At 39.0% G+C, this 13,884-nt stretch overlaps 1 protein-coding gene and 1 long non-coding RNA gene across 2 annotated transcripts in view; both read left to right on the top strand.

The window, feature by feature from the left end:
- The window catches only part of LOC107756233 (POU domain, class 2, transcription factor 1-like), a 48,578-nt gene that overhangs the window by 7,569 nt on the left and 27,125 nt on the right, over positions 1–13,884 (top strand). Inside the window, exons 4-8 of the mRNA XM_016573275.1 lie at positions 1,870–2,034; positions 9,880–9,997; positions 10,197–10,288; positions 11,347–11,508; positions 11,579–11,720. Of these exons, the coding sequence (XP_016428761.1) occupies positions 1,870–2,034; positions 9,880–9,997; positions 10,197–10,288; positions 11,347–11,508; positions 11,579–11,720 (679 nt within the window). The remainder of the gene's footprint in view (positions 1–1,869; positions 2,035–9,879; positions 9,998–10,196; positions 10,289–11,346; positions 11,509–11,578; positions 11,721–13,884) is intronic.
- On the top strand, positions 3,272–3,785 carry LOC107756234 (uncharacterized). Its single transcript, XR_001641796.1, has 3 exons — positions 3,272–3,370; positions 3,443–3,501; positions 3,573–3,785. It is a non-coding gene; the product is annotated as an uncharacterized LOC107756234 (long non-coding RNA).

Genomic DNA, 13,884 nt, shown 5'->3' with positions numbered 1-13,884 from the left:
GTGAAGAGTCTGCTTACAGTCAGGAGTTTAAAGAGCTGGCTGTCTGGTGCAGTCTCAACAATCTGGAGCTCAACATGCTCAAAATAGTGGAGATGATCGTGGACTTCAGGAGAAACCCCCCTGCACTCCCCCCACTCACCATCATGGACAGCACTGTGACTGCAGTGGAGTCATTCAGGTTCCTGGGCACCACAATCTCTCAGGACCTAAAGTGGGACACTCACATTAGGGCCTTTCGCACCGCGGGAACCTTTTCATAGTACCAGAACTAATTGTGGAACTACCCACTTTTTGGCGTTTTCGCACCGCCGGAACTGGGTGCGATTTTAGTACCGGACTGCCTTTTTCGAGAACCAAATTAGCTCCTACTCCGGAGCAGGGTCTAACCAGCACAACTGGTACTAATCGTGATGTAAGTAGACACTGATTGGCCAAACGCATATGAAAACACCCTCACCCGCCATGATTTAAAACGCTGTGTAAACATTGTGTCAACTTATTTCGCAAGTATGGAGAACAGCGATAGATGGACGGACCAAAACTGGTGGTAATCAGTCACATGATGAACCACAACTCATCACAAACAGCTTTTCTATGAGCTGAGGAGGGCAGTACTTATACATAGAAGGTGCACAGTGTCATTCACACAAACACTAAACCCCATCATGGTGACACACATGCTACTGAAATAATGCAATAAACATTAATTTAACAACATTAATTAAACATGTAAGATTAACCCCTAATGTACACAACTGATAAGAAAAAACTAAGAAACATGTTATTTCAACAACAAAAAAACATCAAATATGAAGTGTCATGCAGGGAATTCTGGGAGTGTCAATTTACGGTTTGTCACTGTAAATTTTACAGTGACTTTTTCTTTTTCACTCTTTACAGTATTTTACTGTAAAATTACATTAAATGTAATTACATTTATTCACCGAATATAGTATGGAAACTTACTGTTAACCGGTTAACAGGTTTTTACTGTAGTATTGTTACAGTCTTTCACTGTTAAAATTACAATCATTTTTTACAGTGTACATTTTAACATGATTTTTCTAATGCTAATGATTTTACTCATGTATTAGAGATTTTTAAACAGTTTTGATCATGTTGATAATTTAGAATTTCATGTATTAAATATGATTCAGTAGGCTTTGTAGGGTTAAGAGGACAACACTTAAAGGGATAGTTCATACCTACGTCCTACATCATCACTCTCTTGTGAACGTGTGTTCAACAGTTAGTGGAAGCTAGAGATTCCGGTTTATAAAGTTTAAAATGGATATTTTTCTTACACAAACTCTTCGCTTCGCTTCGCTTCAAAAGGCCTTTATTAACCCCCCGGAGCAGTGTGGAGTACTTTTTATGATGGATGGATGGATGCAGGTTATTGCATTATTTTGCTTCAAAACACACCTAGGATGGCTCGAGAGTGAGTACATCATGGGGTAATATCCCTTTAAGTTTATTTTTCTGTTTTCTCTTTTTATAAATCACGGAGCCCAATGTTTCTTTAGGTCAGAAAAGTAATTAAAATGCTATAACAATGTTGTCTGTGTTATATTTTCACTGCAAAACAACACAAGAAATGCAAATATTGCCGCAAGTTTTGAGAAAAGTCATTGCAAAATCAGTCAAAAATCATAAAAAAGTCCCATGAAATCTTGGAGGGACTGTGTTTTACCCCATTTCATTGTATTTTTGTGCTTATTAGTGTTGTGAAGTTTAGCAGCAAGTAAATTTCAAACTCTCCTGGACTCAAATGAGGAGTGTCTGTGTGTGTTTGAGCAGCTGTCAATCACAGATCCTCTTTTCTCGCTCTCTCTCTCTCTCTCTCTCTCTCTCTCTCTCTCTGTGCAGTTGAGTTTGACTCCAGCACAGTTGTTGTTGCAGCAAACGCAGGCGCAGCTCCTTGCCGCAGCCGTGCAGCAGTCTGCAAGTCAACAGACCAGCACCACTGGAGCCAATATCTCTGCCTCTGCGGCCATGCCCATCACACTGTCCCAGCCCATTCAGATCGTGTCTGTAAGTGACATCTCACTGTCCAATCAGATTCCAGATTACTGACACTCCCTCTAACACTGGATGCATTACTTCTGTCAGAGCATAAACGTCTGTCTCAGATTGAGAATTGCTGCTCATTCACAACTGGTTCAGTCCTTAAAAACAAAATAAATTATTTTTCTGGTGCCCACTTCTGTTAGTAAGACACAGAATACTGTTCAAACTTGTTTAAGGTCAAAGAAATTAATACTTACGGTGACCGGGAGGGGACATGTTCAGTTCACTTATTTTTGTCGTGGCCACTACATATTAACTCGTGGGAATGTGATAAAATGTCGTGGCCACGAGATCATTTTGTCGAGGTAACGTCATCCTTATGTCGTGGCCACGCGATGTGAAGTCGTGGCCTCGAGATCCTATTTTGAAGGAACAACATCCATTTCTCGAGTTTAATGCCAGGAGTTTGATGCATAAACAAACCTGTGTGACCATAGCAACCTGCGATTATCAGAGATGGATAAACATTTTTATCAATCCCGTAAATTCGTTAACTGATTGTGTCTTTTTATTTAATATTTGTATATTATTATTATGTGTATTATTATTATTATTAAACTGTAATATAATATTATTATATTAACTGGTTTAGGGCTATATTTTTATATTTATTTTTGTATTTCCCCTTTCAATTGTATCGCTTTACCTAATTAACGTTCTAATTATTATTAATATGCTACCATATATTTGCCTGACAGCTATGCCAATAAAGTTTTGACTTTATGATTGTGCCAGTGTGTGACGATAAATGAGCATGTTGTGTTTTCATTTGCAAATTCATTCCTCAACTAAATTATAGTCTATTAATTAGCTGAAATAAAATAAAATAAAAATATATGTTAAATTCAACCTTTAAACTGCACTTCCAGTAAAAATTACAGCATAATCAAAGCTTTATTGGCATTGTCAAGCATTTACAGTAGGCAATTATTTTATATATATATATATATATATATATATATATGTGTGTGTGTGTGTGTGTGTGTGTATATATATATGTATATATATATAAAAGGCCTTTTCCCCTAACCTAATTAAATGCATGTGTGATGGAATGAATATTGCTACCACAACCCCCTCTGCTGGAGAATAGGAGGAACTCACTACAGGTTTAGCTGCTTCCATCACCGGCTGGTGAATGATTAACATGACTGTATCACAATAAAAGTAGAGCCTGCCAGTGGCGTAGTGAGCACTTGATTAATTTCCCACACCTCACGTTTTCTGTTGTGTCACCCTTGCCTGGCGGAGTCGTGTGGTTTGGGTTTTCTATTCCAGTCCTTCCTCTGTTTAAACCCAGGTATGTGGATGAATGGAATTCCATAGGTGAGAGGTGTAGTACTGGTGTGTAACCCAAGTCTGTATCCTGCAGTTCAGGTGTAGCGAGATATGTCATAGCGGGAGCTCTTTCATATCAGTCGGATTGACCCAGTGTGTATGATCTTTTTATGGGGGGTGGTTTTATATTTATAAGTTTCATGGATGTTAGTGTCTGTGTGCAGGTTGAGGGGAAGTGCCTATCGGCTTATTTCCAGCGTGGAGCCGTGGAGTGGGTCAATATTTGGCAGGACGTACGGACCCAGACTGCGCTGCTGTTTTGTCTGTATGGTTTCTGCTGTGTTTATTGCCCTCGTTGTCTTTATTAGATTTTCTTTCTTCTTTCTTTGTGTCAGCTGTTTGTTTGATGGTTTTAGGAATATTAAAGGGTTTATTTAGTTTTCTTTTCCTAACTTTTTGGGTAATAGTGATCAAGACGTCTGCTGTGATATACTGTCAGTGATTTACGGGGATGATTAGTCACGTACCCTAATGTTTTGCATATATCTGTAGTTTTCTTTCCCTTATTTTTCTTTTTTTTTTGTGTAGTTGTATATTTGTTTTTGTATTTCTTTGTCAGTGCTGAGAGTTCTCCCTTTGGGGACCTAGAGAGATGCACCATTTATTCTTTGGGGTGCCGTGTGGAACACATTTGTTTTTCATTCGTGTGGAGAGCACTAGAGTGTGAGGGCTTGTCTGTCGGGGGGTTTAGGATTTTTTCCCTTATAAGTGCTCTCAGCGACCCAGGTGGTGCTTTCAGTTTAGTTGTTTTTGTTTATTCTTCCCCCAGTTAGCATAATATACTTTAATTGGTATTCTTTTTTTTTTTCTTTTTTTTTTTTATGGGTATTTAAAAGGTATTTGTATCGAACATGTCCCCCTGTGAATTGTGACTTCCTTGTTTTTAAACAGAAAATTATTTTTTGATGTAATAAAACATTGGTTTTAACTGGCAGAAACATCTCAATCATTTCTGGGTAGACCGAACCTGTATGGTTGAGTGGTTTATATCCTGGGGTGGAATTCCCTAGGTGGCGTAGTGGGCTATTGCAAATTTTAGGTCAAGGTTGTGGTCTTTTCCTCTATTTATTTCTCTGCCTTACTGTCCCGCCACACATGCATTATCTTTCATATTAAATTGTTACATTTTTATCAATAATTTAATTTCATATAATAAGACACTCTAGGTCTGGTACTAAGCTAATGAAATCAGTAGTAACACAACCAATTTTTCCACTGCAGAAGAAAGAGAAGCAGCTGAAGTGTTTAGATGCATTTACACAGAGAGCTTAATGAAGCTGAAATGTAGTATGAATGCATTTACACTGCAAAATAACAACAGTATAAATATGAGCTTAGTGTTTTAAATAATTTTTTAATATACAAATATGAAATGTTAGGGAAAAAATGTTAAGATAAGCTACTTTTAAATATGCAAGTAAACCGCCAGTAGGTGGTCTTAATGAGTGAATCATTGAGGCATTAATTCAAACAATTTGTTCGGATGGCTGATTCATTTAAGAACGAAGCAAGTGACTGTCTTTATGAATGAACCACTGAATCATTGACTCATGATTAATTTAAAAAAAAACGCTGAATCATTCAGTAACAAAACACCACTGTGTGTTGCTCAGAGATGCACGACTCTTTCTGCTGTGACCTTTGTTTGGAACTATTTTCATTAATCAAATCGAGCAAAAACAGTCAACACTGACAATATTGTACTAAAATGTAAATCACTTAATATTAACTACTCGTTTGAACTCTTGTATAAAAACAATGTCAAATTTGCAATCGTGCTCTCTCTCTTAGTCGTGTCATGTTGCTTAACTAGGCTAAATGTTATAAAAACTATACAACATTTTTACTGCACATGTTTCTTCTGTGTGCAGTTGTGTTCATTTGTTTTGATTTCTTCACGGAGATTCTCTCACACACAGACAGGCTGCTCGAGCCTCAACTGATGCGACCTTGTTACTGTCAATACATTATCCATTATCAATCGCCGTTTACACCAAATGTAATAAAATCAGAATCATTCTTCCCTAGTTAGATGGGGCTGTTAATATGTCACTTCTTTTGTGCACTCAAGTTCGTTATACATATTGTAGCGTTCTCAGACAAGGACGAGGCGTTTTGATGTACAAGGGGTGTTTATTTGGGCTGTTGTCGGCCACAACCCACGCCGTACACACCCCGACTTCTAATAGAACCGCACTTGAACCAGCGAGGCACTCCTTCCCCTCCTTCTCTCTCTTTCCCCTTACTACACACAGGGGCGGAGCCTCTTTTCACATCCAACTCGAACATCCAATAACAGTTCGCAACACAAAAATGAATACAGTGCAACACTAACATTAAGCACATTGTTATCTATAACACAACATGCTTGAACATGCTACAATATTATAAATGTAGACATGCGACAAGTGCGCTCATAATAGAAGCGAAGCAGTCGCAACTCTCATGCACTGCGACTCGCCCGTTTTTTTCCATGCGCCACAGCGAGATGAAAACGTCTCAACTTTTCAGAATGCCGCAAGTGCACCGTGCATCATTTGACAAGAACCAACCAATCCGCTTCAGCCTTTCAGTAATAACAGTGAAAGCTAAGCCAAGATGGAAGAACAGCTGATCATAGCTGTACAAGGATAGCCATTTTTAAATTAATCTAGTATCAGAGGTAATTTTTTCGGTACTGGAAATTCATTTATTCTTTACTGAAACTTCAGTGATAACTCAAAGATAGGCCACCGCAACTATAGCTGTGTTGGATGCATCTGAGAATAGACATAACTCTGTGTATTTTGAACTGGAATGTGAGAGTGGGACGTAAGTGCCACACATTTCAGGAGGGATTTTGATCCACTCCTCTTTACAGATTCTCTCTAAATCCCTAAGGTTTCTTGGCTGTCGTTTGTCGTTTGGCGTTTCAGCTGCCTCCACAGATTTTCTATAGGATTGAGGTCTGGAGACTGGCTAGGTCTCATCTGACCACAGCACTTTCTCCCAAGCCTTCTCTGAATCATTTAGATATTCATTGGCAAACTTTAAACGGGCCTGTACATGTGTATGGAAGAAAAATAATGCCATATGTCTTTGAAACAAAAAAGCATGTTGAATAGCACTAACTGAAAAAATTATGCATTGCATTAACAGTGCTTGCATTTTAATGCCTTGTATTTCCAGGGCTTGCATTTTTAGGTCCTGAAATTTAACATAGTTGTTTATTTAAGCTGTGAATATTTCAATTAAAAATATTTCACACACATTTTCATAATTAAAAATTAAATCATTCATATTCACCTTCCAGAATTCACTTCCAAAATATTCAATCTGTTTAAAAATACGATGTATAATATTCGACAGGCAAATTTTGGTCCATTTTATTTCACTTTCCAAATTCGCTTCCACAAGTTCAGTGGTTAAAATTCGGCAGAAAATTTGCCATTGCACATTCGGGAGCTGCAGGAATGGCAGTAGAGCACCGATGCATGATCTCCATCTGCTGTCAGTCGCTCACCAGCAGGTGGCGCAAGCGGCTGTTGATGAAGACCAAAGTCATTCATTCACAAAAACTGATGTGCAGAAATGGAGCAAGCACAAAGTAGAAGTTTGGATTATCGGGGCCAGTATAAACATGTGGAAAAGCTGATTGTGTGTATGTTTAATTCAACATCTTTGCTGTTTCCTGTAGCCTACAAAATGTAAACAGCGTTCTCTACCACAAAGGAGAGTATAATGCTATTTTACCTAACGCTGAAGTACAGAACTAACATTACATCTGAGGAAGACATATTGCTTTCGGTTGCTTAGTTTCCGTAACTTTGTATCATGGCTTGTGTGACGCTGTGCTGTAATACTGGGGTTCCCCTCATATGCGTAACCGCACCTCAGTGAACTAATACAGTGATATAAGACCTCAGATCTCAGAATAGATTTTATTGATGATTATGCGAACTATATACAGGCAAGCAAATGAGGTTTTAATTTTTTTTATATAATTGCTTTCCCTTACCACTGATCTATAGAGTCGACAGTCCTACAAAGATATCAACACCACGATTAGTTTTAACAATATGCAACCACGTTATATCGACAAAAAAAGGAGTTCAAAACTGCCTAGGTGTATTGTTGCTGCAAATTTAAACTGGAGAAAGCTTTGACGTGCTCTCACCCAAGGGACTGTCTGACAATTCCACCGACTGGGTAAAAACCAAATTTTAATTAAAATGACTTTTAACATTTAAAATAACACAGTCAAATTTGTATTGCTCATAGTGATTTACTACAGGAGAGATTTTGCCAACATTTCCCTTACGGTATGTACAGTACACAAATATCTTTTTTTTTTAAATTACAGTAATTCACCAAAAGGTTTTTTTCATGTTCCACATACAGGTTAGATTTTGCCAACATTTCCCTTACGGTATGTACAGTACACAAATATCTTTTTTTTTAAATTACAGTAATTCACCAAAAGGTTTTTTTCATGTTCCACTGGTTGTAGTACATTGCTAGTTACAAGAGTGACTTACTTCATGTGAAATTTTGCCAATATCTCCCTTACTGTATGTACCATTCACAATTATTTAAAAAAAATAAATCTGTAAGACCAGAGAAGGGATTTTTCATGTTCCAAAGGTTGTATTATAAAATATTGATGTACTTTATGTACAGTAAGGGAGGTATTAGCAAAATTTCACCTATAGTAAGTCAGTCTAGTCACTATAAGTACTACAACCTTTGGAACACAAAAAAAACTTTGTGAATTACAGTAATTTCTTAAGAATAATTATATACTGTATATACAGTGAGGAAGATATTGGCAAAATTTCAACTGTATTAAGTCAGTCTGGTCACAAGTAAAATACTAGTAACATACAACATTTGGAACACGAAAAACCCCATTTTGGTAAATTACTGTACAGTTTTTCTTAAAAATATTTGTGTAGTGTAGGCTACATACATACGGAAAATTATTGGCAATATATATTTAGTCAGTTTGAGTAAATTATTAATTTACTGTAAACATTAATTTAAATAAATTATTGGACTTCGTTTTGCACTGTGAGGTAAATTTGCAGATGGTCCCTAAAATAGCCTAGTGCCGCGGCGAATATGCAGCGAATATCTAACCTAAAACTACTGGCTTGGTTTTCTGTGGGAGAAAAAATGGTTTGGTGAAACTTTGTGGGTTGCTGGCTCATATTGTGGTCTCATATTCTGGGCTCATCTGCTTAAATGTACATAATATACAGTAATATATTTTATTAATTAGATGCCGAATTTAATCATTTATTATGACTGTCTTGAGGCAATAAACCATGTTAAGTGTTTTCTTTATGGGAAATGTTTGCGTTCCGTAACTTGTGTTCATATCCTCATCTTCCTGTATATAGTTTATCTTCAGTAAGATCTGAGTTTTGTCTTTTAATAGCTGTCATTGCGTTAGTGCACTGAGCCGCGTAATGCGTTTTCTTTAACAGATTTCTGAGGGAAACAGCGTGAAACCTTGCGCGTTCGTTCATATTGTACATCTGCTTAACTGTCGATTTAGTTCGTATCATCAATAAAGTCTATTCTGAGATCTGAGGTCTTATATCACTGTATTAGTTCACTGAGGTGCGGTTACGCATATGAGGGGAACCCCAGTATTACAGCACAGCGTCACACAAGCCATGATACAAAGTTACGGAAACTAAGCAACCGAAAGCAATATACTGTATGTCTTCCTCAGATGTAATGTTAGTTCTGTACTTCAGCATTGGGTAAAATAGCATTATAATCTCCTTTGTGGTAGAGAACGCTGCTTACATTTTGTAGGCTACGGGAAACAGCAAAGATGTTGAATTAAACATACACACAATCAGCTTTTTCACATGTTTATACTGGCCCCGATAATCCAAACTTCTATTTTGCACTTGCTCCATTTCTGCAGATCAGTTTTTGTGAATGAATGACTTTGGTCTTCATCAACAGCCGCTTGCCCCACCTGCTGGTGAGCAACTGACAGCAGATGGAGATCATGCATCTGTACTGAATTTGAGGAAGCGAATTTGGAAAGTGAAATAAAGTGGACCGAAATTTGCCTGTCGAATATTATACATAGTATCTTTAAACAGATTGAATATTTTGGAAGTGAATTCTGGAAGGTGAATATGAATGATTTAATTTTTAATTATGAAAATGTGTGTGAAATATTTTGAATTGAAATATTCACAGCTTAAATAAACAACTATGTTAAATTTCAGGACCTAAAATGCAAGCCCTGGAAATACAAGGCATTAAAATGCAAGCACTGTTAATGCAATGCATAATTTTTTTCAGTTAGTGCTATTCAACATGCTTTTTTGTTTCAAAGACATATGGCATTATTTTTCTTCCATACATGTGCCTTGTTCGACATTTGAAAGTTCAACAAAATGAACTTAAATACTGTTAAACAGGGCACAGAACAGTCTCAATCTCTGTCTTTCTTTCATCCTGCAGCAGCTGCAGCCGCAGGGTTTGAACCTGCAGCAGTTCGTGTGGGTTCAGCCAGGTCACTCCATCAGTTCTCAGATTCAGCCACAGTTCATCATATCACCGTCACCTCAGGGTCAGACAGGTAAGAGTGTCTCCGATGTGTTGTGATGCTGCTGCTCCTCATCATCATGTAGTGACGTTAAAGTCATAAGTTTCCAGAAAAAATAATACTCAAGTAAAGTACAGATACTCAAAAAGTGTACTTAAGTACAATACTCAAGTAAATGTACTTAGTTACTGTCCGCCTCTGATAATTTCTAACTTGTCTGTGTCTGTCTCAGGTCTCCTGCAAGCTCAAAATCTCCTGACTCAACTACCTCAAAGCCAAGCTAGCCTCCTGCCAACTCAGACCAGCATCACCCTCACCACACAGGTCACAACACTGATCAAACCTCAGCCATATGCTATTTATACTGTCACTTTACTATCGTTTGTGATTCTCAGTGCATCAGTTCATTCCCTCATAAACAATCTCATAAATGTATCTGTAATGTTGTAGTTCATCTCAGATCTTGTTGGTATGGTTCTTCGCTGAATGTTTTTAAACGAAAGAGACTCGAGGCTTGATTGCTGCGATGCAAAAACATGGAGGGAATCACAAAATCTAGTCATAAAAATGGAATTTACTGTGTAATGCGGAATGTCATAGAATTTGGACAATTCTGGATGAATAAATTAAAAGTAGGGCTGTACACTTAATCAAATGCTAATATGGACTAGTGTCTGTGACAAAGACTGCAAATCTAAAGTCTGCATGTTGTGTATGTGTCTCAGCAATAATAATAAAAATAAACAGAATGATTATAATATATTATATAATATAATAGTAATTAAAACTTTATTTTTTTAGGGAATAATCACATTTTCTTCCTTGTTTGCCAAAAAATGAAAGGGTTTGTTTAATTTTCATTTGATTAAAAAAATTATTAAATTGTTAATGTTTTATGTCTTCATTTGATTACTAGAAATTTTTAAATAATAACAGAATTTCTGAAAACATTACATAGGGCCTTATATATATATATAATAAGAATAATAAAGTTGATTTATTAATTCAATTGATTAGACATTATCCAGAATCCAGAAAAAGGAAAACACACACTTTGGTAAAATATCAAACGTAATTTGAGAAAAAATAAAACATGTTTCATAGGGCCCTAAAAATGTGGTCTTTGTTAAGCTTAAAAAAATGGTGTTAAATTGTAAAAGCTTCATGATTTCAATTAATTAGACATGCTTTTTGATTGCTAAAATTTTATTTAACCCCATTAAAATTAAGTCCGGAAAAATTAAAATGGAAAAAAATAAAATAAAAAAAACTAATGAAATCCCTTCACTGATGTTCTTCTACATATTTGATCCATGTATTGATGGAGGTGGTCCATGTTAATGGACATGGTGTGTATTGATGGAGGTGGTCTGATTTCGCAGGCGGCCACACCGACGAGCAAGATTGCAGCCATGCCAGCTCCAGCGGCGGCCACTCCAAAGTGCATGGACGCGCCGTGTGTGGAGGAGGCCAGTGACCTCGAGGAGCTTGAGCAGTTCGCAAAGAACTTCAAACAGAGGCGCATCAAGCTGGGCTTCACACAGGTGAGCTGTGTCATCTGTGTTCATGATTGAGTTGTCATGCATGACACTGACGTATGATTCTGTGTCTCAGGGTGACGTGGGGTCGGCGATGGGGAAACTCTATGGGAACGACTTCAGCCAAACCACCATTTCCAGATTTGAGGCCTTGAACCTGAGCTTCAAGAACATGTGCAAACTCAAACCTCTACTGGAGAAATGGCTCAATGATGCAGGTGAGACACTTGAGAATGAAACCAGATTCTCATATGCCATATGACTTTATTATAATTGAGATGTTTAGCAGAATGTTTAATACCATAAACGGAGACAGTGATCAAAAACAGTTTTGAAATAGTCCTTGTTCAAGAAAGTCTTAATTATGATTTCAAGAGGTCTTAAATTTGGGGAAAAGAATTGCGATATGGCTGAATGTGACGATTCAATTTCCAAAGGCTATGAATTTATTAAATAAACATGAGCGCTGCACGTTTCAATGTCCGGTGCTGTGCTGCTTTGTGTTCTGCTGTTACCGGGAAACAGTTATATTTCTGGCACTTCAAAAGCGCCTCCAGCTGGCAGAGCTGCTGTTTTTGATCGGACCAATGTGAAAATCAACCCATGTTTTTACACTGCAAACACGCAGAGTTGTAAATGTGAACTGGTAGCATTATAAAAATTTAAACAATTAAGACAGTAAAATACATTAATAACATGAATACATTTACATTAATAATTGATAGCCTTTCCTTACGAAAATTAACGTACTCTGTTACTTACGTAACCTCGGTTCCCTGAGATACGGGAATGAGTACTGCGTCGCTAGACGCTATGGGGAAAAACTCATTTTTCTCAGAGGACTGAAGCCTTTACAATCACGCAGTGTAACTGCACGGCCATTGGTTCGTGCAGTAAATAAAAAACGAACCAATGGCTCGGCAGCGGAGCTGCACGATCCTATGGCGACGAAGGCCGTCAGAATGGGCGGGGCCATCTGGCTATATAAGCGGGCATTTCACCATAGGATCTCAGGTAAATTCAACTAAAGTGACGACACTGAGTCGTGCAGCGTCTTGGCATTTGAGCATAAAAGGCTCAGAGGGACCAATTATACGCAGGGTGAGCCCTGCAGGAGGCAAGAGGCTGAACTCACTGAGGTCAGTCTAGCCTTGGATAATCGTTCCAACGGTTTTGTACAGCCTCAGCACTACTGAAAAGGCCAAGAGCGTACCTGAAAAAACAGGCAATGCCTGAAGAATTAGACTGCCTTAGGCAGGCACGTATCCATTTAAGCAGATAGAAACCGAGCCTGCAAGGCTGGAACATCCAAGTTATAGAACCTGATGAAAGTGGACGGCGAGGCCCAGCCGGCCGGCACATATCCATTTAAGCAGATAGAATCCGTGCCTGCAAGGCCGGAACATCCAAGTTATAGAACCTGGTGAAAGTGGACGGCGAGGCCCAGCCGGCCGCCGCACAAACATCTGTTATGGACACACCGCTAGACCACGCTCAGGACGAGGCCACGCCCCAAGTGGAATGGGCTTTGACTCCTATGGGGCTCTGAAGACCCAGGGAGGAGTATGCTAGCGCGATAGCATCAACTAACCATCGAGAAATCCTCTGCTTTGTGACCGGGGGACCTTTGGTGCGGCCACTAAAGCATACAAAAAGTTGTTCCAACCGCCTGAACGGGGCAGAACGCTCTATGTACATTTTCAGCGCCCTAAACGGGCAGAGAAAGTTAAACTCCTGGTCCTCCTCAGAAGGAGGAAGCGCAGAGAGAGTAATAACCTGGGCTCTAAACGGGGTGTAGAGCACCTTAGGAACGTACCCATGTCTTGGTTTTAGGACGACTTTGGAGTCGTTAGGCCCAAACTTAAGACAGGCAGGACTTACCGAGAAAGCCTGCAAGTCACCTACTCGTTTAACCGATGCTAAAGCCAGTAGCAGAGCGGTTTTCAACGACAGGGTTTTCAAGTATGCAGACTGTAGTGGCTCAAAGGGGGAACCCTTGCGGGCTCTCAGGACCGTGGGCAGATCCCACGCAGGGACCGTGGGGGACCGGGGCGGATTGAGCCTCCTAAATCCTCTCAGGAAACGGACAACTAAGTTGTTCCGGCCCACAGACTGTCCGGCTATAGGAGCATGGGAAGCTGCTATAGCTGCCACATAGACCTTGAGCGTGGAAGGGGAGCGGCCCTTGTCCAACAGCTCTTGAAGGTAGGACAATATCACCGGTATGTCACATGAAACTGGGTCTTCGCCACGGGTTGTGCACCAGGCGGAAAAGACCGACCACTTAAGGGCATAGAGGCGTCTCGTAGACGGGGCTCAAGCCTGTGAGATAGTATTCAGGACGCTCTCAGGGAGATCTACTGATTCCCATCGAGAGCCCAG

The sequence above is a fragment of the Sinocyclocheilus rhinocerous genome, unplaced genomic scaffold, assembly GCF_001515625.1.
Source record: "Sinocyclocheilus rhinocerous isolate Xijiao unplaced genomic scaffold, SAMN03320098_v1.1 scaffold5554, whole genome shotgun sequence".
Taxonomy (NCBI): domain Eukaryota; kingdom Metazoa; phylum Chordata; class Actinopteri; order Cypriniformes; family Cyprinidae; genus Sinocyclocheilus; species Sinocyclocheilus rhinocerous.
This window is presented reverse-complemented; position numbering and strand designations above follow the sequence as displayed.